Genomic DNA, 25,975 nt, shown 5'->3' on the forward strand with positions numbered 1-25,975 from the left:
ACGGCTCTGGATGAGGCCAGTTTAGCTGGCCTGCCTGCCTGCCTGCCTGCCAGTCCGCTGCAGACTTCAGGATTGGCTGCGCAGAGGTCCTAAACACCAACACTGACGGTCGATGGAAGATAATTAGCCGTGCACAGCATTTCATACGTACGGAGGTAGGTTAAGGAAACATTATCTTAAGTCTGGTTTAAGTTTTGTGTTTGTGTGCGTGTGTGGAAAATAGCTTCAGTGAAGCGGAAACCGTGAGACCCGAGTTCGTTTTACAAGCCAAAAGAAGTTGGCATCTTCCAGAAAGCAGCTGGGACTGATTCCAGCAGGGATGGCGAATGAATTGAGACGAACTGTTTACTTCACCGTCTAAAGAAGCCTTTCGGTCACAAATTTGCAAACTGGTACAGGGCTCTGGCAGGGGTTTTGGCAACAGGCCAAGGTTTGTCCTTTCTTCCACCCACAAATGATGGTCGGTGTAAGTCTTGTATTGACTGTTTTTTCTTTTCAAACTCCCTGTGTTTTCATAGGCTAGTCTGCTGTGAGGATGCAGCTTGTCACATGTAGTCAAGCTGAACATAAGGCGTATGTTTTTGCCAAGAGAGCTGCAGAGAGAGGAGATAAAGAGCTGGGGGAATGGAGTTCACAGTGTTTTCACATATTTGGGTTTTATTTTCAAAGAGCTTTGTAGGGAGTAGGGACCACTGGTGGGTACAAACACACACACACACACACATACACACACATGCACACACACAAAGAAATGCTGTTGACTTCAGCTGGACATATCATCCACAACATTTAAGTGGCATGAAGTCTGAAAGCTAAGGAAAAGGAATTTGTGTGTGTGTGTGTGTGTGTGTTTGTTCTCAACCTGTTTGACATGCACTTACATAGACACATACTCTAAGGCTGAGCTAGTTCTGTAAACATTTAGTTTACAGAGAACTGCTTGCTTTGAATGGAGGAATTCAGAGTTAACACATGCCGATATGTCTCCACTGCTCAGGGGCCTGTCAGCTTACCTTCTTACGTAGCAGTTGAGCAGATACTGCAGCTGGCTTGTCTTAGCCCTGGTTGGACTGTTAAAGTTAGAACTTGCTGCGTCCCTGTGTGGCCGGAGTGACTTTAGTTGATATTGTGCCAGAGTACATTTCTTACTTGTTTTGAATAGTTGTCTTTTTGCAGAATGGGTGCTGTGTAGGTGCCTGATGGGGAGATGCAATCATGCAACATGCTAGTCTAGTGCTGGGCAATATGGTTGAAATAAGAATCACATGTATAAATAAGAAAAAATGTTTTGATAGCAATATCCTGTACTTCACAATATGGCAAACATAAGCAAATCCCATATTTAATCTAGCTATTGTTGGGTGCCTAACATTATTTTCTATACATGCATGCATTACATCAGATGAAAATTATTACACATGTAAAACACAAAAAGAACTAATTGTGTTAGTTTTTATTACAGTTTGCTTTGATTTGCGGTGTGATCATATCATCAAGATTACACTGAAAGTAAATAAACTGTTGTACTGAATTATTGCATAGTTTGATTGTCATTAATTTACACACTCACTAAGCACTACTTTGTTAAGAGTGGTGGGAAGGCAACTTGAATTGAATCTAGTTTTCCCCAAAGAAGCACAGTACTAAGATGTTCTCTGCATCACACTGCTTATTGCACAGTAACTGAATGCTACATGTGTAAGTGTAGATATACAGTACATGTAGGAATATGAAGTTGGGGTCTTCATGTGCCTGTGTGCACAAGATTAAGTTAGATTTGTATTAATGTGTTCATTAAATCTGCTAAATTAATGAATCTACTAACCAGAAAATGTCCCCCAATTTCTTTAAACATCTCATCTAAGTAAAGTAGACTTATTTTGAAGCAAGCTGCAGTGCAGTTTGGCCATAGAACAGTAGGATTATCCCGAACAAGAGAAATTTGGAGCAACTGGAGTAGCTGTAATCATGATGACTAAGATGGATTTACACAAGTTAATTCTGAGTGTTTGACAGGCGTATGGACTTAAGTGGAATACTGACTCTCAAGGGTGTGACTATATTGACTTTTGTGTGATGTGTTCCAGCAACAGTCAGTGTTTGTTTCTGGATCAGTTTCACACATGCTATTTTGGTTCTTTGATTAAAAAGATGTATCCATTTAAAATGAACAAAGATGCTGCCAAAACTGGACTCACTGCCATAAAACCTCAGAGGGTCTCACTGAGTTGTTCAAGCAACGACCACTATAAGATTCAGGTTTTATTGCTTCTTGTGCCTTTTACCTGAGAGCAGTTCAAAGCACTTCACAATGCCACACACACACACACACACACACACACACACACACACACACACACACTGCTATGTTAGGCTCTGGCCTGGGGTTCAGTGTCTTGCTCAAGGTCACTTTGCCATGTGGACTGGAGCAACCAGGAGGGGGATACTGCCACCCCCAACTACTACTATTTAAAAACAGCATTTTCATTATTTTCTCCATAAGAAGTCAGACATATCAACTAATTTCACTTCATCTTATGTATTTCTTTGTGACGATTTTGAAACTTATTGTAAGAGGATCTAAAAGCTAAAGATGGGCATCTTTTGGGGTGTGTTTGCCTTGATAGATAGGTGTCTCAGCTCATACACAGAAATGCTGGTTGCCACTTTCCACTAACAAAGATGGTATTAACCTAAACCTTATATCAGGCCACAACAAAGTCCCTGTAGAAAGTACAAGGGTGACATCACTAATGCTATGTTAGTGTTTCTCTACAGTCTATGGGTCTATGACACACTGTGAGTTGACCTCATTAAGCTATTTTAGAGGAATAATAAGGAACCCATCTATGGACCTGTGGTCTGCATGTGTTTCTTAATATTTTGGACTAAGCTGGTTCCTGTGCTGGCTGTCACCCAGCAGCTCTGTGCAGAGGCTGTTCAGTAACTCTTGGATCCCATCAGTTTATGTTCAGGTTTCATAATAAAATGTGTTTTGATCATTGGACAGCAGAGAAGAGCCTTGTTTACATGTTGCCTCTGGTTGTGTCCTCATTCATGTGCTTTGTCACAGAACTAGTTTTAGTTCATTGTAGCTCTGAATTCTTGGCATTCCTCAGAAGCGCAGTGGGACGAACCCAGCGTTGGTTAGGAAGTGAGGGGCTGGGTGAATCTCAGCCATGTCTTCCATTTATTAAAATGTCTCTTGAAATGAATTCAGAGATTTTCTAAAGAGCCTCTCATCATTTCCTACTATGCATTCAGAGATGACCAAATATGATGTGCAAACAACTGCAACACTGTTAAGCATGTTCTGCAGTCAGAGGATAGCATGTGCATTTATGTGTGTTTAGTAGTAGAAACATAATGCAATATCGTGCTGTCTCTTTGTGCTCACCTCTGTTTCCTGTGTTAAGCATGTGATCCTGGCATCTCTCTGTCTACTCGCCACTGAAACTCATGACCATGCGCCTCATGTGTTTTGATTGCAACAGGTCAAAAGTCATCAACAGCCACAGCCATAATTTAAACACAAATTATTCCCACACATTTTTATTCCCTCTACCACCACTACATTTTGAAACCCTATGGGTAAATGTGGGTTTCTGCAAAAGAAGAAAAAAGGCTAAGCTAAAAATATGATTTGAATACAAGTAGAATGAGTATAATAAATATAGTATTATGAATATAGTATAATGAATCAGTTAAAAAGCTTCAAGTGCAGCCAGAGGAAATTGTCAAATATTAAGACAGTAAAATGACTGTGTGTCTTGGCATTTAAATCAAACTTTGTTGTACACTTCGGAGTTTGATTTTACACAGTAGAAGCATTTGAATGACATTTTGTGGCTTCTCTGCCTGGCCTAAAGTATATGAGTCATATGTGGTGTGATGTGTGATCACAAAGCATCTGAAGTGACTGACTAGCCTGCAGGCGAGCTGCACTAATGTTCATGTGACTGTGACATACAGGATGGGAGGCATATCAATTCTCTTCTCCTGTCTCCTTTCGTAGTTTAGGCTAATGAATGCAATGCCTCTTTGCCCTTTATTGTAGATCTGTGTTAATAATGTGGACTACCACATTCCAGGTTCTGTGGTGAGTTGAGAAAACATCAAGAAACACTTGAACCTGATGAAATTACTTCATAGAGTCTGTTGAAACACAGGGACTCTACAGGGCTGGTGCTGATGTCAATGGGTAACAAAGAGGAAATATTGAAAATATTGAGACACAACCCGGTTCCTGTTGCCACACCAGGATGTAGTTTTGATATGAAACTGTGTAAAACATTAAGAGGCCTGAGATGCAATGATAATATGGTTCTGAGGAATGTGCAGGTGTAACATTACAGACACACTACAATACAACAGCCCTGAAATACCAATTTGGTGAAGCTTTTTAGTTGAAATTGTCAGAGCTGTAGATTGTGCATTTAGTGTATGTTGTCGTGATTGCTTTTTCCCCTTGCCACAATACGTAATGATTCAGTGTTTGCAACTGATGCATTAGCATTTTGGGCAGCAACCTTCTGGCCGCTTTGTGCCTCTGCAAGTTTCCTTTTGTTGCCCTGAAAATATACATTGTGATGTTAGACTCTTGTTAAAGAAAGAGTTTGACATTTTGGGAAATTCACTTCTCCGCTTTGTGGCATAGAATTAGATGAGAAGATCGATACCACGCTCATATTTGTCAGTTAAATATGAAGCTACAGCCAGCAGCCGGTTAGCTTAGCTTAGCACAAAGACTGGAAACGGGGTAACAGGTAGCCTGACTGCCAAAAGGTAACAAAAGCCGACGGTCAGCACCTCTAAACCTCCATACAAAAACCAAAGTGTAAAAATTGATCTTCTCATCTAACTGAAAGTGAATATGTGTATTTCCCAAAATGTCCCACTATTCCTTTAAAGCTGACTTATTAATTGGTATTCAGCAAAGTGTATAAGTGTTCATTCAAATGTTTTTGGGATTAATAATATAGTTGCAGCCTGAATTGCTGATTCAGCAGTTACAAAACACTGCAATATGATGTAATGTGGTAAGGGGATCTCAGACATGAAAACTGCCTTTCAGCAAAAAGGAAAAATAGTCAGACACTGAATAGGATAATTGCTTCACATCTCTGCATCCACAATCTCAAAACTTCAATCAACAAAAACAGAACATTCTGATTTCACTAAATTGCTACTTAGTGAATGGCATTGTATTGTAATATTGTAATATTGTATATAGTGTATTGTAGTTTCCTTTTACTTTTTCCAACCAACAAAATAAACAGGATTAGAAAAATATCTGAAGATTTTGACATTTGGGCTGTCTTGTTCTCTTTTTCACATTAATGAAGTGATTTAAGGATTTCTGAGAAATATTTTAACCTCCTTCCTTTTAGGGGGATGTGTATGTTTGTTTCATTTTCAGTCATTTTTAACAGTATCATTTCCAGTCCCTGCAATGATTGAAAGGGCTTGTGTAGTTTTACATGTGGAGTCACATTAAGTTACCACACATTTGTTTTGTGTAACGTCTAGGTGCTGATTTGACAGAGTGATCAACTTTTCTTGATGCATTAGCCAATTGCAGTGGCCTCTGTGGGGAACACTGGCATTTTTTATGGTTAACTGAACTACCAGCTCAGACACGTTTTTCCCCTCACTGGAGACTGGAGCCTGGTAAAGAAAAACAGCTGAGTACCGGGGGGAGAAAGCCAAGGTGTCTCTTAAGACGCAGACTTAAGACTTTTAAGACGCAGCTCTGGTGCTGTAGTTGGCTGAAAAGAGGAGACAAGAGTCCTAGTATTGAAGTGCAGCCAATGGTGGGTTGGCAGACCGCCGCTGACTCTGTTTCGAGGCAGGAAGTGTGACACTGAGAGCACAGGAAGTGTCTGCTGTGGAGCTATGCTAACCCTTTCGTCCAGCAGCTCTAAGGGCTGGGATCAATTCACTTTCAGTTAAATAGAACTGCTCTTCATTTTCTAACAATAAAACATAGAAGATGGCTTTCTTTTTAAAGTTGTGTTTTTCATACATGTGATGTGTAACAGCCTTCTCATGTCTAATATATTTCAGAATGCATTTTAAAGAAACTACCTGAGGTGAATGAATGCCAAGTAAAGGAGGCCCAGTAGCATACACCCATTTGCTTCTGTGATTTGCCTGATATCCCTCTAATCTATCCCCTCATTTCCTCCCCATCTTCTCACCTTATTTGTTCTCTCCACTCCTTCAATAGTTGCAGTTACGTCTTCGTATCTTTTACTTCTCCGTTGTGGTCATCAGTGTGCAGTCTGGTCACTGTTTCTCATGCTAATTGTGTGTAAAACAAGTGAGCAATCACTCCTCTGCTCTGATGTCTCATCCTTTTGACATCGTGGGCTCCCCTTTTGTTTCCTCCTCCCAGGATATACAGAGGAATTACATTGTGTAATCAATTATAAGTCACGAAGCCAGACACCACTGAGTTTTGAGTAGATGATGTATTTTCACATTGTGGTCCTCTGATACAAGAAATACACTGATTTATCTAATGTGGTACAGTAATTAAATGTCAAATTTTCCCCCAAACTGCTAACTGATTTAAATTAAAATGAAATGGTGAAGACACCGACCATGGATCTTTTTGCTGTTTGGTACAGTTGATGTCTGTGACTTTTGAAACAAATAACATGTTTACTTGAGAAGAATGTCATTATATATTTGACATGAAAACATGCATTGGCATGGAAATGCTGGTGCATTACTGTGTTTAAGTGCAATTCTTTAAACTAATGCATTTTTTATTAATGTAAAGATTTTCTATTATCAGATATAATTTAGAGGATCGTGCAGCCTTGGTGGATTAATGCACTCTTAGAATGCATTCTAGTTTTATATTTTGTTGGACTGTTACCTGAATGATCTCCACATATATCTGAAATGTGGGGAATTTATATTTCGCCAGCTTTTAAAACTTTGTTGCAGACTTCATTTTTATCCCAAGCCACTGTGGGAACCCCCCCCCCCAGGTGGGGAACTGAAAAAGAGGAAGTGGTGTGTGCTGTATATAAGCTTTGTGTGTGTTGTAGTGGGACTTCTCTGAATGTGATGTGTGAGTTTAGAGGAAGAGGAATCAAGAAGTTCTACTTGGTGCACAATGTTTTTTTTAAGATTTTAGATGCCGCTAATCTTCCGCTTTTTCTGATTTCGGCTGTATGTTGATGCAGGTTACATTTTGCACTTTTGCTATAGGAATGAGCTAAGGTGTTTCTTCTACTGTCTTCTGAACATACTGCTGATTCTTCTATGGACACAGATTGAGTAAGTAGATTTTCACCATGTCGTAGAAGTAGAAAATATTTATTTTATTCTTTTGGTTACAAAAGTCAAAAGTAAAGGTGACAACTAAAACCTGTAACCTGTGTCTAGTCTACTGACCACTTTTTGCAGTTATTTCTTGCCTTTTATGATTTAGTTGTGAAGAATTGATCTTTAAAAAGACTGCTGATATATATTGCTGCCGTTTATTAGAGGACTCCAGCCCAGTCCTGTTTTAAAACCAAGTGAATTGGTTTCCTGTGTGTAAAGCTGACACGATTAGGTGATTACTCATTTAGTCAATTGACAAAAAATTAATCTGCAACTATTTTGATGATCGGTTAATTGTTTAAGTAATTTTTCCATCGAAAATGCATTCAGTATTTGTAAATGCTAACCCACATGACAAAAGTTTGATTTTGAGTATGGAGTGGGAGTCAAGCCTATCTACTTTTCATTACAGAGCGGGGTTTCCTTGTTCGTAAGTGTGATTATGATAACATCATATATTATCAGTCCTTAAGGGGACAGTTCACTTCACAGGTAGGTCAGCGGTCCAGGGCAGCTGACTGATAAGTATCGCTCTTGAGAAAATAATGTAGCCTATTCTACTGTTTAGTTCCAAAATCAAAGTTTAGCTTTCATTTTGTCATCAGTATATTTGTCCAGTATTGTTTGTGGTAGCAGTAAGAGTAGACACAGAGACTAGAATGTTCTTTATTGTATCTATGATGCCTTTAATAGTCTGTTGATATATACTGTGTAAAGGCCCTTTCAGATACAACGTGATTTGCGCTATTGGAAAAAATGGGTTTCAGAGCGCAGTGGTGCCGTTGTCATGTTGTGTCTGAAAGGGCCTTAAGAGAAAATAATACAAATATACTGCATCTTTATACATCAGAGATATTTAAAGGGACAATTCACCCCAAAATCAAAAATACATATTTTTCCTCTTACCTGTAGTGTTATTTATCCATCTAGATTGTTTTGGTTTGAGTTGCAGAGTTTTAGAGAAATCGGGCCTAGAGACGTCTGCATTTTTTGACTATAATGGAACTATATGGCACTTGGCTTGTGGTGCTCAAAGCGCCAAAAAAATACTTTTTGAAAAACTCCACAGCAATGTGTCTTTCCAGAAATCATGACCCGGTTACTCAAGATGATCCACAGATTTGTTGTGAGCAGTTTCATGTAAGAACTATTTTCTTTCTACTGATAGTTCCTGCATGAAACTGCTCACAACAAGGTCTGTGGATTAAAGGTATGTAACATTTAGAAGGAGCTGTTGGCAGAAATGGAATGGAATATTTATAAGTATTTTTTAATTAGGGTATAATCACTTGAAAGTAAGAATCGTTGTGTTTTCATTACCTTTTTTATCTATAGAGGGAGGGGTCCCCTTCCACGGAGGTCGCCATGTTGCACCGCCATGTTTCTACAGTAGCCCAGAACGGACAAATCAAACACTGGCTCTAGATAGGGCCATTAGCGTTTTTCGCGGCCACCGAAGTTTCTCCTACACGCTTGGAAGGGGAGGGTGAGGCGAGCGGTATTCAGATGGTTGCAAAGTGCAGTTTCACCGCTGACTGCCACTAAATACTACACACTGGACTTTTTTAATTGCATTTTGATTACCCAGAATTGCTGAAAGTATCACCAGGAAAATCACAGACTTAAAGCAACCAGAAGGAACTTTCATTTTGTGTTGATTTTAGCGGCCCCTGTGGATAAAAGTGGTAATGTTTCCACTGCCTCGTGTCGTAAAGATCTTGATCTGGCTAGCGTGTGCATTTGTTTTGGAAGCGAGTGAAAGAAACGTAGCAACTTATCTTTAAAACCATTTTTCTTTTTTAAGCAGCTGTTTGCAGGATGCATAGCGATAAGGTAATGTATCGGTTTGTGGCTGTGTAAGAGTAATAACTGTAATATGACGAGAAAGAAAACTTTGTTTTAGGACCATTCATACACCTAGGTTACATGTAAGCCAACGACTAACAGATTCTGTTGCTCGGTAATAGTCATTTTGTTGACAAAGCTAAAGTTATCAACATTCCCTAGAAATATAACAGCAAGATAGCGCTCAGTAGCAAGGCCAACATCAAATGTTACGTTATAAACCAGTTGTATTACAGTAATGTCCTCCATGACCTATACCTCCATGGACTGTACACAGCCAAATAAAATAGACATATTATACACCTTTGGGATCGGTTTTGAATCCTTTTAAATCCCACTATTGACCCTTTGTCAATAGTCCTGCCCGTCCTTAGTTACTGTTGCTATGCCTGCCAAGCTTTCCATTCTTACACTGCACATATGCAATTTACAGTGATAACGGTGGCAGATTTAACATTAAAATTCACAGTAATTTATGAACACTAGGTCTTTGATTCCAACAGAGAAGTAAACAAAAGCAGGCTTCTCCTTCCTAGCTAACGACCATGGATTTTGTCAGCTAAAATGATGACACTCGCTAGCAGATTTTTTTAAGTATAGCTAGCTAATGTAAGCTACATGTCCCAGGCATAACATCAGCATCCTCACCAGTTGTTGATCCATTTAAAGGACTTGTATAACGTTACAAGGGAACAGCATTGTTTGTGTATTTCTGTGTAGAGCTAGTTACCCCATAGAATGGTATTAAAGATAAAATGTACAAATAATAAAATGGAATTAAAATGTTATTTGTTCTAACATAACCCTTGGATTGTTGGGATACAGAAAAACGTACTTGGACAAGCAATACAGGGGTTAAATTTGGGCTATGCTTTATTGTTTGTATTTTCAAACAGTGTTTGCTTCACTTTTACAAGAGAAAATTATATGAGGAATAAGGGGGTTTAAATTGGGCCGGGGCTATCCCAGGCTCATAGGTCTACGACAGAAATACACTCAAGGAAGCGCAGGGATTAGATTAAGTGCTGCGGACCTTGAGAAGATCACCACCCATGGCGTCTTCCAACCATCCAGCCAGACCAAACGCCACCGCAAGCGGTGCGCTCGCCCCAGGAAGAGAGCCAGGATAAGAGCTAAGCTAACCCAGCTTGGACCTAAGAGAGTAAGCGAGAGAGATGCCTTGTCGGCTCACTTTGATTATGCACCAGCCCACATTCTCCTCCTCAAACCCCCCACATAACAAATCCCAATTTAACCCCCTGGGAATAAGCCATGAGTTTGGCAAATGCAGTGATATCTAACACAAGTTTGGCTGGAGGTACTGTAGACAGTAAGCTAGTTAGCCGGACATGCTAACATTTGCAGTTTACGACAAAGTTTAATCAATTCCTCACACGTTTGCTGTTGTGTTTTTGAGGTTTTTGAAAGACTGCAAAAAAGACGCCACCCGAGTATCGCTCTTCTTAGAGCCCCATGCACACTGCTTAAACATGTAGAGAAATCCACAGCCTGACCGGCCTGCAGTGCATTGTTACAGTTATTAAGCCATGATTGCACAGTTGCTGTTGCTGAGGAGGGGTTTAGCGAGAGGTCAATTCTCTTCATCTGTTGAATAACCGACCATGGTTGACTCATGTTTTCGCTTGTGCTCTATCACTGTCCCTTTTTAGCTTTTTTTTGTTCTTCGGTCAATTCTTTTTCTCTTTGCTGATCCTGCCCCGTTTCATTTGATTTTGCGGGGAATCGGACCCGGTGACAGGCATTTAGAATACTTATATAGAAATAGCATCTGTATAATAAATGTGTGCAGGAACCTCTTCTAGTCTCTTAAAACTGTGTCCATATTTAAACGTATTTAAGTCACATCTGGTTACACAGCACATATATCAAGAGAGGAAACGCACTCACCCACAGAAGCCAAAAGACAAATACACAAGGGCCTTTCTACAGAAGATGTTCATCTGTGAACCTTTCTGTCACAAAATGTATTCAGCATTAATTTCTTTATTTGATGAATCTTCAAGAGGTAAAATTAACCTGCTGAGTCAAAGTCTAAAACAACAGCAATAGAACCACATCTGTTGCTAGATACAGCTGCTGTGTGTGTTTGTGTGTGTGAGCAAGTGCATGTGAACACACCACAGGATGTTAGCTAAGCCACTCAGCACTGTTCCTGCACAGCCGACACATTTATTACTACCCTGGGCTACATTCAAAATGTCTAGAATTACCTTTTCCCCTAGCTCATTTTCAAAATCAACTCCGATTTTGAACTTTTTACTGACCAGCAGCACGCTGAAGTTTTCTCGATGATCTCCTGTGAAGACAGACACATACATATATTCATATATTTTAAATTACACAAAGTGTGTTTGATTTGTCTCATTGTTTCTGGAACCTTAACGTTTACTTTTGAGCTGTTGAGAGCTTGGGCGGAGTAGAGTCAAAAGTGATGGGAGGTTTCCACTCAATGATATACCCCCTCCCACCCACCATCACCCCTGTGAAAACTACAGGTTTCTACATTGAACCGCAATCTTTTTTAGTTATTGTAAAAGAATTACTTAAACTACTTGTAGTAAGCTTAACAGTTAAGCTTCAGCTGCTGATTTTCTTTTTTCATTATCATTATTTTACCTGTGAGTGAAAGTCAGACAGTCTTAAAAATCTCTTTACCCCAATTTGCACAGTAATGTAAACCAGCTGTTCTCTAACCTGGTGGAGGGAGTGAACAAGGCTTTGCCAAAATCTCTTCTTTTTTGCCCACATTCAGTGCACGCTGCAGCGGTTGAAGCCAATGTGAAATATGGTTTTGGTCATAAATTGAGCATTTTGCTAGTGTGAACACACCTATTTTGATTTACTATCTGCCTTCCTCCAATAAGCCAACAATGACCTGGAGACACACGGACAGTGTCTATGTTGTTATCACTAAACAAGCTATCAAAAATGTGATATTTGATTTTAAAGAGATAAATCATATATCTAAGTACTCAAGTATCAGAATACATTCAACATCTGAATGTATCCATGTGTAATGTTTGGAAAAGAACAGGTTTAATACTCTGTATGTGTTTGTCTGTAGTAACTGTAATGAAGTCCAGGATCACAGGAGGTTCAGTGGCAGGATGAAGAAGCCTTTTTATGGACATTTGTAAACTGAAACATATGTGAGCTTTATTCTGTGTGTGTGTGTGTGTGTGTGTGTGTGTGTGTTTTTGACAGAGTCTCTTCAAAGGATCACACCCTGGAATCCACAATATGTCTCTCTCTCTCTCTCTCTCTCTCTCTCTCTCTCTCTCTCTCTCTCTCTCTCTCTCTCTCTCTCTCTCTCTCTCTCAAAGAAACCATTGTAAATGCTTAGCTAATATTAGGCTGTGAGTGTGAGTGTGAGAGAGAGAGAGGTGTGTAGTGCATTTTTAATTTCAACACACAGGCCTGTTTCCTGTGGCAGAAGTTGTCTTTCTGCAGTCACTCAGAGCTGCTTCAGTATCATCAGCACATCTTGCACCAAGTGACAGTCAGCTCATGAATGGACTTAGTTTGCTTGTCTTTATATTTTTGGTGTATTTTGAAGAACATTGTACAAATTGCATTTCAAAGGGTGACTAGGGTTAAAATAACAACTGTCAGCCATGCAACCAAGAAGGGGTTTTCCATTACAGTTCCGTTCCCTTGCATCACCTAAGAAACTCGGTCTCATTGACTTCAATCTTCCTGCCTGATTTCATCTGCTGTTCTTACATCTGCAGTTGTGTCAGTGTCATTTCATCACTGCTGCAGGAAATGAGTCGATGTATTAGTCTCTATATCATGATCAAAACTGTGAAAGTTGTCATAGACTCAAAGTAAGAGTGTTCACTTTCAGCCCTCTCCTGATGACCAGCCTACCCTGTAAGTTCAGTGTGGTCTGCTTAAATTTGATAAATCAGCATATTTTAAAATGCAATGAAGTGCCCTCAGCACAAATTGATCAAAATAAATCTCAGTCATGGTGGAGGCCAAATAGAAGCATCTGTAATTGTTGACACAGTGAAAACATGCACATGTGCATTTGGCTTTAAATCTTTAAATCTGCTAGTGCAGCTTCAACAGCCAGCTCTTGTGGAGTAGTTTGCTCCTGTGACTGACATTTTCCTGTTAGCTAAAGTTTCTTATTTAGTCAAAACCTTACCGTAACCATGGTTGTTTTATTTGTCTTAACTGAAATATAAATGAACATATATTGATTTATTGTGTCTTAGTCATTGTTATTACTTAAGTTAAAAAGCCAAATATTTGCTGTTTCACACTTTTCTCTGTTTATATCATCATAAAATGATTACTTTGGGCTGTTGGTCACAATACGTAAAGACAAATTTTAAGTTCTGTTGACTTGTGATGAGCTTTTACCTTGATTTTGATATTTAACATAAGTGATTACTCAAAAAAAAAAAGATAATGAGCGTAATCACCATGACAAACTGTTAAAAATAGCGTGTCCATCACAAGCTATGAGCACATCATTTCATGGTAGAGAAATGTAATCCTCACATTCATATTCAAAACACTAAGTCTATGTTTTAGATTTTGTGCTGATTTCACAACATTTTACTGTGTGGCACAGTCTTTTCTTTCTTTCCTCTCCGTATGTAGCTCCAGGCTGTCACCTCCAGACCTCTTCTACTGCTCTGTATTCATGATAAGAGATGTTTTGATTAAATAGGTAATCTACAATGTGTGACAGATGTTGTTAACATGTATAGGACATCTTGATGTGAGAATGTGTGTGGCACTACCTGGCAAGTTGTGACTTTTCTTTGCTTGAATTCAAGATTAGTATGAATGGTTTGTATCAGTGGCCGTTCCACATACAGTATATTTTCAGCATATATTTTGAGAGCCTCAGATGTTAACAGTCTGTAGAAATTCAACAGTATATCATGAAAAAGACACCAAAAATCAACATTAGTAAAGTGTGTTTATGTTTACTTAAATTATAATATCAGATGTAAAGTCTCTCACTACTGTCAGGCTTTTAATCAGAGGGTCTTTGTTTTTATTTTATTTCTACCAGTTAGGGCAGATTATATTATACATCAAGATTTTTGTAGTCAGAATGAAGCCTGTCTTTGCTCTTCAACCTCAGACTCTGCTGTTACTGTATGCTACTGGCTCTGTGAGGCTGTACTTGGTCACAGCGGTGCTTTAAGCTAAATGCTAATGCAAGCATGTTTCCATGCTTGCAATAAGAATGCTAACATGCTGATGTTTAGCAGGTGTAATGTTTGCCATGTTCACCATCTTAGTTTAGTGTGTTAGTGTTCTAACATTTGCTTATTAGCAATAAACAAACAGTACAGTCGAGGCTGATGGGGATGCCATAATTCTCCCAGGTGTTATAAAAGTATTGAACAAATTAAAAATTTGACCTGATGATGGCACTAGATTAAACGTTAAGGGATCACCAAAGTTATTGAGGGGGACATGAATATCTGTACCAAATTTCATGGCAATCCATCCAATAGTTCTCAAGATATTTGATCCTGAACCACAAATGTCAACTTCATAGTGCGCAAGAGGAAAAGTCAGGGGATCACCAAAGTCATAATGATTCATCTTCAAGGCACAATGAATATTTGTACAAATTTTCAGCTTTCACACACATGTTGCAAGAAAACGCTCAGAAATATTCCTCAAAATCACTATTTGCATGTTCCCTTTTAGTAATATTGTTGTTAGAATTATACTTTTTAGGTAATCAATGTTCAGTGTTTCACCACCAAAGGAATGTGTTAGATTTTGAAGTTCAGGCCTGCGTTAACTGCTCACACCTTGGGGTCATGCAAGAAGAACAGAGCTCATCGGATCCATGTGCTTGCTTTAAGCTACCAGACATTCAAGGTTTCTTCTGTTCACTTTTTTCTATCGTTCTTGTACAGCATACACTTTAATCAGAGTACCCCAGAAGAGGTGACGGCAGCATGATGTGAGCAGTGGAAACTTACTTGTGTTTGAGTCAGTTTTCAGTGTAAGACGTTGAGGGTGACAAACCATGCAGGAACTGGCAGTAACTGAGAAAAGAAGGCTGATAGGAGATGCAAGGATGAACGGCAAGATGGTGCAAACAGAGAGAGAGCAAGCAAAAGGAGGAAAAAGGGAAAGAAAGGTGATAAACAAATGCAGTGTGGGAGTGATGCACAGTTGAGAGAGAGAAAGTGAGAGGGAGGAGGAGAATGTCAATGATGCGTAGCTGAGATGTAGAGGTATCATCCTGGCAACCGGATGGCTGTGGTGCTGGAGCCGCATGGTGACTTCCTGTTTGTCAGCAGCATACAGGAAGCAAGAGGCCCCTCGAGGATGGTTTGACTGTGTGTGTGTGTGTGTGACTTAAAATTAAGTGAGAGGCCAAGCTGTGTGAGTATTTGTGTGAGGGGAAGCAGGCTTATTTCGGTGTGAATTTGAATGTGTGTATGTGTGGGAGTGAGAGTCTGTAATCGGCGCTCTTAGTTTTTGTCACTTAAGATGAAACAGGTTAAATTAATTAATGCTATAGAACTGAGACTATGGGCCTATAGTTGTAGCTAGTGTCCTTTCCAAGGTGAGAATCAAGATTTAGATTTTTTTAACAGTAAGCATGGCATCGTTGATATGATATATGCATCTTTGCCAGTTACAGTAGTCACAATTCCACCATGTTCATGTATTTCTTAGATGTCGTCAAAGCTTTGGACCTAAATGGGTGATACTACTATTACTACTTAGCCGTTCGCTGTAGTGTGGTGTGTTCTAGTGTCACTTTTTGGCCAAGACACAGGTGACGTGAGGCGGCGCAACAGTCAGCTTTTGCTTCCGCTAGTTCTTTGACATCGGTTTGGACTGTCAGAGCCTATAGAGAAGTACCTAAATATCCACTCTGAATTCTTGTGTTTTGCTGTGTGTACCAGACCATACAGTTTAGATGGGAAAGTGCTGTATCTGACTGTTCTCATGTCAGTGGAGTTTGGCAGACTGGTTAAGTTGTGTAAAGTTGTGATGAAGTTTTTTGGCTGTTAAATGCAGGTTGCGTTTTTACTATTTATAATCGATGGTTTTTGTATGCAGATAATTTGGCTATATTTTCTGCCGGCAGTGCTGGTCTGCAGGAGAGACCCTGAAAAGTTTCTCTTCTACATCCTTTTTCAGTATTGCCAGCTCATTTGTTGCTTAACTTAAGTTGCACTTTGAAAAATCTGTTTTACAGCAATGTAAAATCATGCTGTATATTGTAACAAATAACAAATGCCATTCATACAATTAGAAGATGAATGAGATATTGGTTTAAAATTCTACACAGAAATAATCTGATGAGAAAACAGCTGCTGCATTGCTCTCTGTGGGTCGAAGTTTTCATGCAGCTGTGTTCTGTTACTCTTTAAGCTTGTCTGAAATGTATTCCTGGCTTGTGTCGGCTGGTTGATAGAATGTGCCAGTAAAGCCGCACTCAGTTTTGAAAGTAGATTTTGAGCTTGAGCACCAAAAAGTAATGTAATAACAACAACCAACAAACTGTACTCTTATCAGACTGATTTCTTTCCTTGTCACTATTAGTTTCATGGCAGTGGCACCAAAAATACTAATGAGAATGGTAATAATTATTGCAAACAAGATAAATCTACGGGAACAGAAGTAGGATGGGACATTCTTTTCTGTTGTGGCCCTTCATTGTAAGTTCTTTGAATAAGTCCAGAGTATTTTTACATAAACATTTTGCTGAGTGCAGCTTTAACAAGTATAACAAAAGCACCACTTCCTAGTGGCATTAAAACAGAACAGAAACCCAGCATCTTTCCTGCTCTGCACATTACATGTGTGATGTATTGTAAAAAAGGGTTTTCATGTTTCAAGTCATGTTTTAGGGAACTTAACACTCAAGTTCCTATTAGATGAAACATTTATTGTAAGTCTGTCATTGGCTGTAAGCTCACTGTCAACTAATTATTAACTGTTCTTCCTCACATATATTCAGCATTTAAATATTTTCTGCTCAAACTATGTCTACTCTATCTGTACTATCAATCCCTCCAGGAATTCACTTTGTTGTGGACACTCCCTGCAATATTTGCAAGAAGTTGCATTGTTTTTCATACATTTTTTTTTAAATCCCTGAATTTTTTCCACAAAAAAATGATCAAATGTGAAGAAATGCTTTGCCTATTTTATCCACGAATGCCATTTTATGCATACAAAAAAATCCCTTTCAGAACAACAAAACCAATCCACAATCTCAACAGAGGGAAAGAGGAGGACTTCCTTTCCCTAGAACTAAACTAAAGTTGTGCTCACCACTTGCAGCCATCTTGGCTGTTAGAGGAGCTAGAATATCCTAATTTGTTGAACATGATAAAACCTGGGTGGGGCTGAGGTGTGGTGAGCAAGTGGCAACCACCATAGTTGAGTGTGATAGGCTGAGATTCCTGTCAATCAAGCAAATAACCCCCCAAAATATCTGTGTATGTATTCTGCAAATCTATTCTCAAACACCTCACCAAGACACCTTTTTAAGGAAGTGATATTAACTACTCTGACCACTGCGTCTTGTGTACAAAATGCATTGACTTTTTGTATTACCAGAGAAAAGTTTGGTTGGTCGATGGTTTTCACACTCACTTCAACACAATCAGATGCTGGCATGTATTTGCACTGGCTTCATCATTCAGCTGTAGTGCTTTCCTCTTGCTTCAAAACGTTAATAGCACTCATATTTAGTGTGAGAAACACATTATGAATGAAGTAATGCTGAGATGGAATTAACTTTTGGTTTATGGAGACACCCTGGAACTTTCTCAAGGACCCGGTCTCCAGTTTGGGGAGCACTGCATCTGCTTTTTTTGGGTTTTTTTTTTGTTTTGTTATTGTTCTATTTTATTAATTGTGTGTTATCTGTCCTCCAGGGTGCCGTGTCCAGTGCAGATAGAGTAAAGTGGAGAAAGGAAGATGCCAGCCCCGCCTCCCCCACCACCCCCAGGGCCTCCCCCTCCTCCTACCTTCGCAGTTGTAAGTTATTCTATCTGTCTGTCTTTCTGTCTCTATCCAATGAGATCTGCTGCTCTGTCCTCTTGACCTTGCTCAGTAGAGACATCTTGTGGTTAAATTATGTCATAACATATCTTTTCTTTTTGGTCTGTGTGATCCCGAGTCACTGCCTGTTGTCTCTCACAGTTTTACCTGCACATCCTGCTATTGTGGTTTAAATGGATTTAACACACAAAGATTAATAAAGTCAGTTGTTTTCCCTGTTTCTGAGTGTTTTCTGCAGCTTTACTGTGTCTCAGTGATTGTATATCCCTGTATTTGTGTTTGTGTTTCAGGCCAACACAGTGAAGCCAAATCTAAACCGTAATGAGCAGCAGGGAAGGAGCGCTCTGTTGTCCGACATAGCAAAAGGCTCTAAATTAAAGAAAACTGTTACTAATGACCGCAGTGGAGCCTTACTGGAGAGTAAGTCAAGACCTCTTTATTAGCACTTCATTATGTCTATCTTTACTGTCCCCAGAGAGGAAAGTTAGTTTGTGGCAAGGTTAGTCACACTAACTTAGTCACATGGGTAAGTTTAAAACAACAATAAGTCACTACGACACAGTACAACTCAGGGCACAAAATACTTTACAAGGAGTAGTGGGACTCACTGATTAATGGGCCCCCACTGGCCTATCCCGCATCACATCTTTATACAAATGTGCATGTAGAAAATGGATCCTGCAAATGAACAATTAATTTAATTTCATATTCTTTGTTTATCCTCTCAGAACCCAAAGGAGGAGTAGGAGGAGGTGGTGGTGGTGGTGGAGGAGGAGGAGGAGGAGGAGGAGGAGGAGGTGGCGGAGGAGGTTTTGGTGGTGGGGCTCCTTCTGGTTTAGGAGGCCTGTTTGCAGGAGGGATGCCAAAACTCAGGTCTTCAGCAAACAAAGAGCCCAATGGTAAAAAAGACAAATAATAAAAAAATTTGCATGGTTTTCCACATGGTGCTCCAGTTTCTTCCCAGTCCAAAGACATGCAGGTTAGGTCAATTGGAAACGCTACAATTGCCCGTAGGCGTGAATGTGAGCGTGAATGGTTGTTTGTCTCTATGTATCAGCCCTGTGATCAGCCATGTGACCTACAAGGATAAGCGGGTATAGCTAATTGATGGATGGGTGGATAATGAACAACACAGAAAGCACTGCATTTAGTAACACCTCTTACATAGTTAGTTTTACTATTGCCTTTTCTCTCCTCCAGACTCAGGACCCAGCCGAGGTCCCGCGCTCCCCCCAGGAGGCCGCTCTTGTGGGCCGAGCCCCTTCGGTGGCGGTGGAGGCCCACCTAAACTCCCAGGAACCCCTGCTGGTGTCCGTAGCAACGTCCCCGATCTTCCCAAGGGCAGGCCAAATCTCTCATCCAGACAAGACACTCCAGGAGGTCTCCCTCCTCCTGTACCCAACACACCTCGACCAAACCAGAGCGTCCAGTCTCGTGGGGGCCCACCTCCGCCTTCACTCCCTGGAGGACCGAGGCCCAGCCCGGCTTCTGGACCTCCACCTCCTAGTGTTCCACCAGGGAGGCACGGACCTCTCCCTCCCCCACCAGGAGGCTCTTCAGCTGGGCCAAGACCAGGATTCTCTGGACCTCCTCCTCCACCCCCAAACAGCAGCCGTCCTTCCTTTCCGCCTGCTCCTGGAGGGAGGCCTCCGCTTCCTGACGACCGGCCCCCACCACCACCAGCTCCTGTGGGAGGTCATCGGCCGTCTATGCCCCGCGATGTGCCCCCTCCTCCTCCTCCTTCTGTCAACTCCAAACCTTCTTCCTCTGTCTCCTCCTCCTCTGCCTCTCGTTCCTCAGTTGGTGGGTGTGCGCCCCCTCTCCCGCCGGGACGACCGGGCCCTCCTCCTCTCCCACCCACCCCGGCCGGAGGGGACGACCACAGCAACCCTCGTCTGCCCCAAAGGAACAGCTCACTCAACAGGTACTGGTAAAGTTTTATCTGTTTCTGCCATTAATCCATATTTGTTAAGTGTTAATGGATGAGTTGCATTGAAGCCCGGTGTGTACAAAAGCATTTCCTAACAGGCATAAGACGCTGAGAGAATGTGCTTGATAGCTGAATCTACTTTGATGGCTGTGTCAATAGCTGTTCTGTGGTGCTGCAGTTCACATATCATGCAAACTTCTTCATGTAGCTTCCCTATAAAAAAACAGTTCCTTTTTAAAAACTTAAGTGATCTGGACACAAGTAAAATAAAATCTGGTTTTACATTCACACACTTTGGCAGCCGCCCATTGTAGAGTTGAGGCATGTGATGTATGTCCCACCTCAAATTAATACTGTATATTCAGTTTCAAATATACAGTTTGTTCTTCAAAGGTGTGATGAAGCAAAGGTGTTATGTTTTTTTTGTTGTTGTTTTTTTTACCACAAATATTGTATAGTTAATACATCGATTAAAGGTCTGTTTCTCCTTGCCAGCCATGCTCCGGCTCCGCCACATGGTCGAACAGGACCTCTCCCTCCTCCACCAAATGAGAGGCCGCCTTCTCTTGGAAGGAATCCACCCTCGCCACGCACAGGTGAACAGCCTTGATTGATTAAAAAGCATTTTATGGATTACTTCTGGAAACAAACCATATAGAGAGAAAAGTTTATGATACAGTGTGTGCCTCCTATGTGAATATACGATTCACGTCAGGAGTCGCTGTAAATATTGCATGGGAATACAGAATCTTCGATGGAAACTAATTTCAGTGATACTCACTATTATAAAAGAATCACTTCACTCAACTAACGTGTCTGTTTGTTTTTTTTCCAAAGGGCCTCTTCCCCCCCCTCCTCCCTCAGGTCGTAGCATGGGTGTAGGCAGTGTGAGGTCATCGCCAGCACCTTCTCCTATTGGTCGGCCAGGTCCAGAGCCCCCTCGTAGTGGACCTGGCGGTAGACCTCCCCTCCCTCCGGACAGGCCGGGGACAGGAGGGGCCCCTCCTCCACCACCACCCATGGGTAACGGCTTACAAAACTCTCACCACAACCAAATACAGGGTGAGTAAATCCTGAAGGTGCTAGTTTTGCTTATTTGAGTATTGATAAAACAACTGGTGGGGAAATGGAGAGCAGAAAGCAAACACAATGTAATTTGTGGGACAAAAAAAATGGTAATACTATACAGTATTTCAACCAAAAGAAAGAAAGGAAAAACTGTCGAGGAGGAGAACAGCGCAAATGTACATATATAGTATATTATACAGGAAAATAAAATCCCTATCATTTAGCAAAACAGAGGTCTAATGTGTGCCAGTGGTAACTTTGCAGGCAGATAATACAAACTCTATGCTTTGTAGGGGATTTTGACAGACTGTACACTCCTAGTCTCTACAAGAGAAATCCTTTGCTCTCAGTGTTGTTTTTACCACATGAGTTCCAAACCCACTGACCTCCCGTTTGTGTTGTTTTTGTCCCACTGAACCAAGGGAGTAAGTTTGATTTGGAAGGCAGCGTGGACGAGAAGGAACAAGGGGTCCTAAATTTCCTGCTCCAGAAAAATCTGACAGTTTTTAATCCCATTTCCTGAAATAACAATATTCTGTGACTATGTAGTGCAGTTTTTAGACAGGTATCAAACTTTTAATGTAGTGACTGAAATCTGTATGTTCAGTGGTGCAAATTTGAACAGAATTTCCATTTCTCTCTATTAACAGATGAGTGGGAGTGTCGATTCTCTTTCCATCCAGTGTCGGACTTTCCTCCACCTGAGCCCTACGTGCCCTTCCAGAAGACCTACCCCAGCAAGATTGCCAAGACTGATGGCAGAGGTCAGTCTGATACATACACACGTACACACATACACACGCACGCACGCACGCACACACACACACACACACACACACACACACACACACACACTAAACTTATATCTCCAAAAGGTTTTTCAGGAACTAAGAAAAAGAGCCCTGCTTTCAGCTTGACTGTCATGCAGTCTTTCTGAAGTTTCCATAAAACCAGCAGTCACTGAATTTTCTCAACCAGTAAAATTAACCATGAAATCACAAATTCTTAGTTTAAACATGGAAATTACAACTGAAGTTACACAATTTGATTATTACACGATCATGATATGCAGGCTAGTTCCTTAATTTTCCCTGTGGGGGAATTGTATCAGTGAGAAATCCATGTGTGCCAGTGGTACACATTGAAATTAAAAATGCATACTGTGCCTGTTGAGAAATGTCCAAAAGAAAACTACAAGAGACAAGTGAAAGAAAATGAACAAAAAAACCCAATATGGTACTCACTAGAGCAAACACGGTTTGATTTTCACCAAATTTGAGTAACTTTTTTCATTCCCTATGAACAATCTTTTTACAAAGATTCCTTAGTTTTTGAGATATACTGTCAGAAATACAGACAAACAAATGGAATAATAACCTCATGAGGTAAATACAGCAACAGTCCAGCTGGACTGTAACACAGTGCCACCTGGTGGAAGAAAATTAAATCTCCTCTGGAAAACCAAGGAAAATACTAACTCCTCTGTACCTTTGCTCTTTCTAGGTTCTGGTAAAAAGGAGAGAGGAGCTCCTCCTCTTCCTCCTGTACCAAGGTGAAGAAGAGGTGGCAACAAACAACTTCTTTCTTTCTTTCTTTCTTTCTTTCTTGCGCTCATTGTGCTTTTACCTGCGACAAGTGGTTCATCTGCGGACTGCAACATGTAAAATAGACCTGAAGTATGGTTGACCAAGTAAAAGGACAGACTCACAATGTGGATTTACATCATGTGCCTCTATAGCAGCAGAATGGATTCCGCATTCAAAGACCAAAGCCTGTTTATATTCCGGTACACTGTGTTCAGATAAAAAGAAAAAAAACTTGCACCTCTTTAGGCACTAGAAAAAATGTTTTCTTTTCAGGTTTACAACCATGCTGTGGCTGGAAAATGCTTTCTGGGTGGGCTTTGTTGACCTGGTTGCTGTGAGATCACTTATGAACAACAGTATTTTCATGAAGCTTGATCCACATTGACTCAACCAACCTTTTCATCCTTTGCTTACAGTGGTTGATAGATTCATAAATTGCTTGTAAGATATTATATTTTACCAACCAGCTACAAACTCTTACTTGATATATAAACTAGCATTTGGCAGGTAGCGCGGGACTTTCCCAGCCTGTTTACACAGCACAGGCAGCATTAGGCAAAGCTACATCAACATCTTATTGCAATATTATTTTCAACATTGGTGTCCCAGGGTTACAGTGCAGGGTTTATAATGCAACCAGTAGGCTTCCTCAAGTGTGATGACAACCTGTTTCTCTCCTTTTGTACCAGTGTTTCCCTTGTGCCTTTTTCTATTCAGGATTGTAATTTCAGGCTGCTTAAAAGAGTTAAGGGAATTACCCTTTTGTGCCTTAAATTATGTATGTATGTTTGTTCAACTGGATTGGATCTCCTCTGCTGTAAATGTAAAAACAGAAGCAATACAGCAGCTCTATTGCCACAACATCTAGAATACTTAGTATTGCAAAGTGTCTTAATTACAACATAAATACATAGACAGAAATGGAATTAAACTAAAAATGGCCACAGCCTCCTGCCACTGCTGCATAAAACATCAGGGGAGGTGCAAGTGTTTAATTTGCCAAAGCCGCATGTGCCTTCACAGTGTGTGTGTGTGTGTGTGTGCATATATATATATATATATTATATATATTATATTATATATATTTATATTATATATATAATATAATATACTATTATATAATATATATATATTATATAATATATATATATATTTTATATTTATATATTATATATATATATATATATATATATATATATATATATATATATATATATATATGTGTGTTTCTGTTGGAACCGCTGAACGGTACTTTTCATTTGATTGTCAAATGTGACGTGAACATGCATTTATTGTTTATGGTTGAGATGTCAGGACATTGTATGGTGTTATGGCAGCATTGGTTTACAATAGAACTGATTCTTATTTTGCTGTTTTGTTAAAAGCCTTGACTTACTATGAAGGACCTGTGTACGTATCTGTATGATTTAATGAAGTGGTATTGAAGGACTGTATTATTTTAAGTTATGTTTCAGAACTGTGCAGTATTATGTGTTTTGCTTCATCCAGCACTGCTTTGAATGGTCTTTTGTATAAGTGATATATTATTATCATGTGTTGGTAAAGACAATCATATGGGAGTAAATCTATTTACATCAATAAATGAAATGCTTTAAGATTCTTTATGTGCTCTACCTGGGGTGATATGGGCTTTTATTGGACTGTGCATTTTAAGTAATTTAATATTCCTGCACAAAGGACGATAATTTGATCACAGACGAGGACAGTGAATTGTAATGTCAGCATCGAGATGAAGTGATTTATTATGTATTATCAGATAAACAATATGCATCATTTACATATTTGTGCAATAAAGCTGGACAATACATTGATACAACAGTGTGACATGATATACAAGACATCAGCTTTTTGACCATTATGTTATATCATAATATGATATAGCTTAAATGGTTTCATTTGTAGAACTTGCACTAGTCAACTATCTCTAATTATCAATTCTTGATTTTCTTGCCTATAAATAATTATCATCCCAAACATATTGTGACATACAAATACGCAGAGGTCATTGGCTGTACTGTTCACCCATAATTAAACTGCCTCATGCCACAGGATTTTGGAGTAGTGGAGTTCCACAGCTACTGTAGGTTTTCAATAGACTGCAATGGGATTTGCAGTGTAATTTTGACATTATTAACCCAAAAACTAAAGAAAATCCAAATATGTGTCTTCTCAGAGGCTCAAATACATCAATGTTTGCCTGTGGACCAACTAAATTAGATGCATTGTGTTTTCATTAGTTCAGAATTTAATTAGTTAACTTCATTACACAGTTGGAAATGATCTATGGAATACAGAGATGATTTTGGTGTCAATATTCTCATACTGATCTTCTAAAAACTCTGGACCTTTAAAGTGGAGAACTTAGTTTTGCCTCTTTGATCACAAGTAGGACTACTTTTTGGAACAATGTCTCGCACCAGGGGTATATTATTTATCATAAGTATGCCGTTATCAACAATTATTAATGTATGTAAAATATATTATGGAATAGAACAGAAAGGACACTTTGTTTAAACTACAGGAACTAAAAGTGTAAATATGTTGTGTAAGGTCTACCTAAGTTCTTAAACACATAAACCATTCTTTGATGTGTCAGTTTGCGATGGTTTATCAGTCATGTTACTGCATCTAAAATCCAGTGACATTTTCCCTGCAGTCTTAAAACTGAAGCTCAATTATTTGCAGGATGACAGTGAAAGGGATGAGTATCAGTAAGTCAATAAGTGAAATTCAGACAAAAAAATTTTGAGTCTGAATTTAGATTTAGATTTTTTTTTTTTTTTTTTTTTTTTTTTTTTTTTTTTTTTAAATGTAATGCTTACCACTATAGCTGTGATGGCCGAGTGGTTAAGGCGTTGGATTCGAAATCCAATGGGGTTTCCCCGCGCAGGTTCAAATCCTGCTCACAGCGTTAATCTCCTCATATGATTAAGAAAAGGAGTCTGAAACTACTACACTACCTGATTAAGGAACTGAATGACAACATACTTAAGAGACAATTTACCTTTGTTGGGCAATATAGCAGCCTAACAAGGCTGCTATAAACACTTGATAAGCTTTGGGGTCTGAACATGATGCTGCAGCATTACATTGCACGCTTTTATCCAATCACAGTTGGAGTTTGAAGCGTCTCTCGGCGATGATT

General features: G+C 39.8%; 1 protein-coding gene and 1 non-coding gene across 3 annotated transcripts; both read left to right on the forward strand.

Moving 5' to 3' along the window:
• wipf1b (WAS/WASL interacting protein family, member 1b) lies at nt 1-24,430 on the forward strand. 2 transcript variants are annotated; one of them, XM_044214785.1, is made up of 9 exons: nt 1-155; nt 18,099-18,201; nt 18,516-18,645; nt 18,954-19,124; nt 19,426-20,149; nt 20,651-20,751; nt 20,993-21,217; nt 21,874-21,987; nt 22,727-24,430. In XM_044214785.1, exons 2-9 carry the CDS (start codon nt 18,142-18,144, stop codon nt 22,777-22,779), a joined length of 1,578 nt encoding a protein of 525 aa, XP_044070720.1. In that variant the 5' UTR covers nt 1-155; nt 18,099-18,141; the 3' UTR covers nt 22,780-24,430. The 2 variants fall into 2 exon arrangements, with proteins under 2 accessions (XP_044070720.1, XP_044070719.1); XM_044214784.1 differs by lacking the exon at nt 1-155 and adding an exon at nt 7,067-7,293.
• Nucleotides 24,431-25,659: 1,229 nt separating this feature from the next.
• Nucleotides 25,660-25,741, forward strand: trnas-cga. Its single transcript has one exon. It is a non-coding gene; the product is annotated as a tRNA-Ser (tRNA).
• The last annotated feature ends 234 nt before the right edge of the window (nt 25,742-25,975 follow it).

The sequence above is a fragment of the Siniperca chuatsi genome, linkage group LG11 (genome assembly GCF_020085105.1).
Source record: "Siniperca chuatsi isolate FFG_IHB_CAS linkage group LG11, ASM2008510v1, whole genome shotgun sequence".
Taxonomy (NCBI): domain Eukaryota; kingdom Metazoa; phylum Chordata; class Actinopteri; order Centrarchiformes; family Sinipercidae; genus Siniperca; species Siniperca chuatsi.

What these genes read in the sequence shown, in the direction of transcription:
- wipf1b (XM_044214785.1), top strand. Translation starts at nt 18,142, where the DNA reads ATGCCAGCCCCGCCTCCCCCACCACCCCCAGGGCCTCCCCCTCCTCCT. An exon ending in AGGAACAGCTCACTCAACAG is followed by an intron (nt 20,150 to 20,650) that starts GTACTGGTAAAG and finishes TCTCCTTGCCAG; the next exon opens with CCATGCTCCGGCTCCGCCAC. An exon ending in TGCCAAGACTGATGGCAGAG is followed by an intron (nt 21,988 to 22,726) that starts GTCAGTCTGATA and finishes TGCTCTTTCTAG; the next exon opens with GTTCTGGTAAAAAGGAGAGA.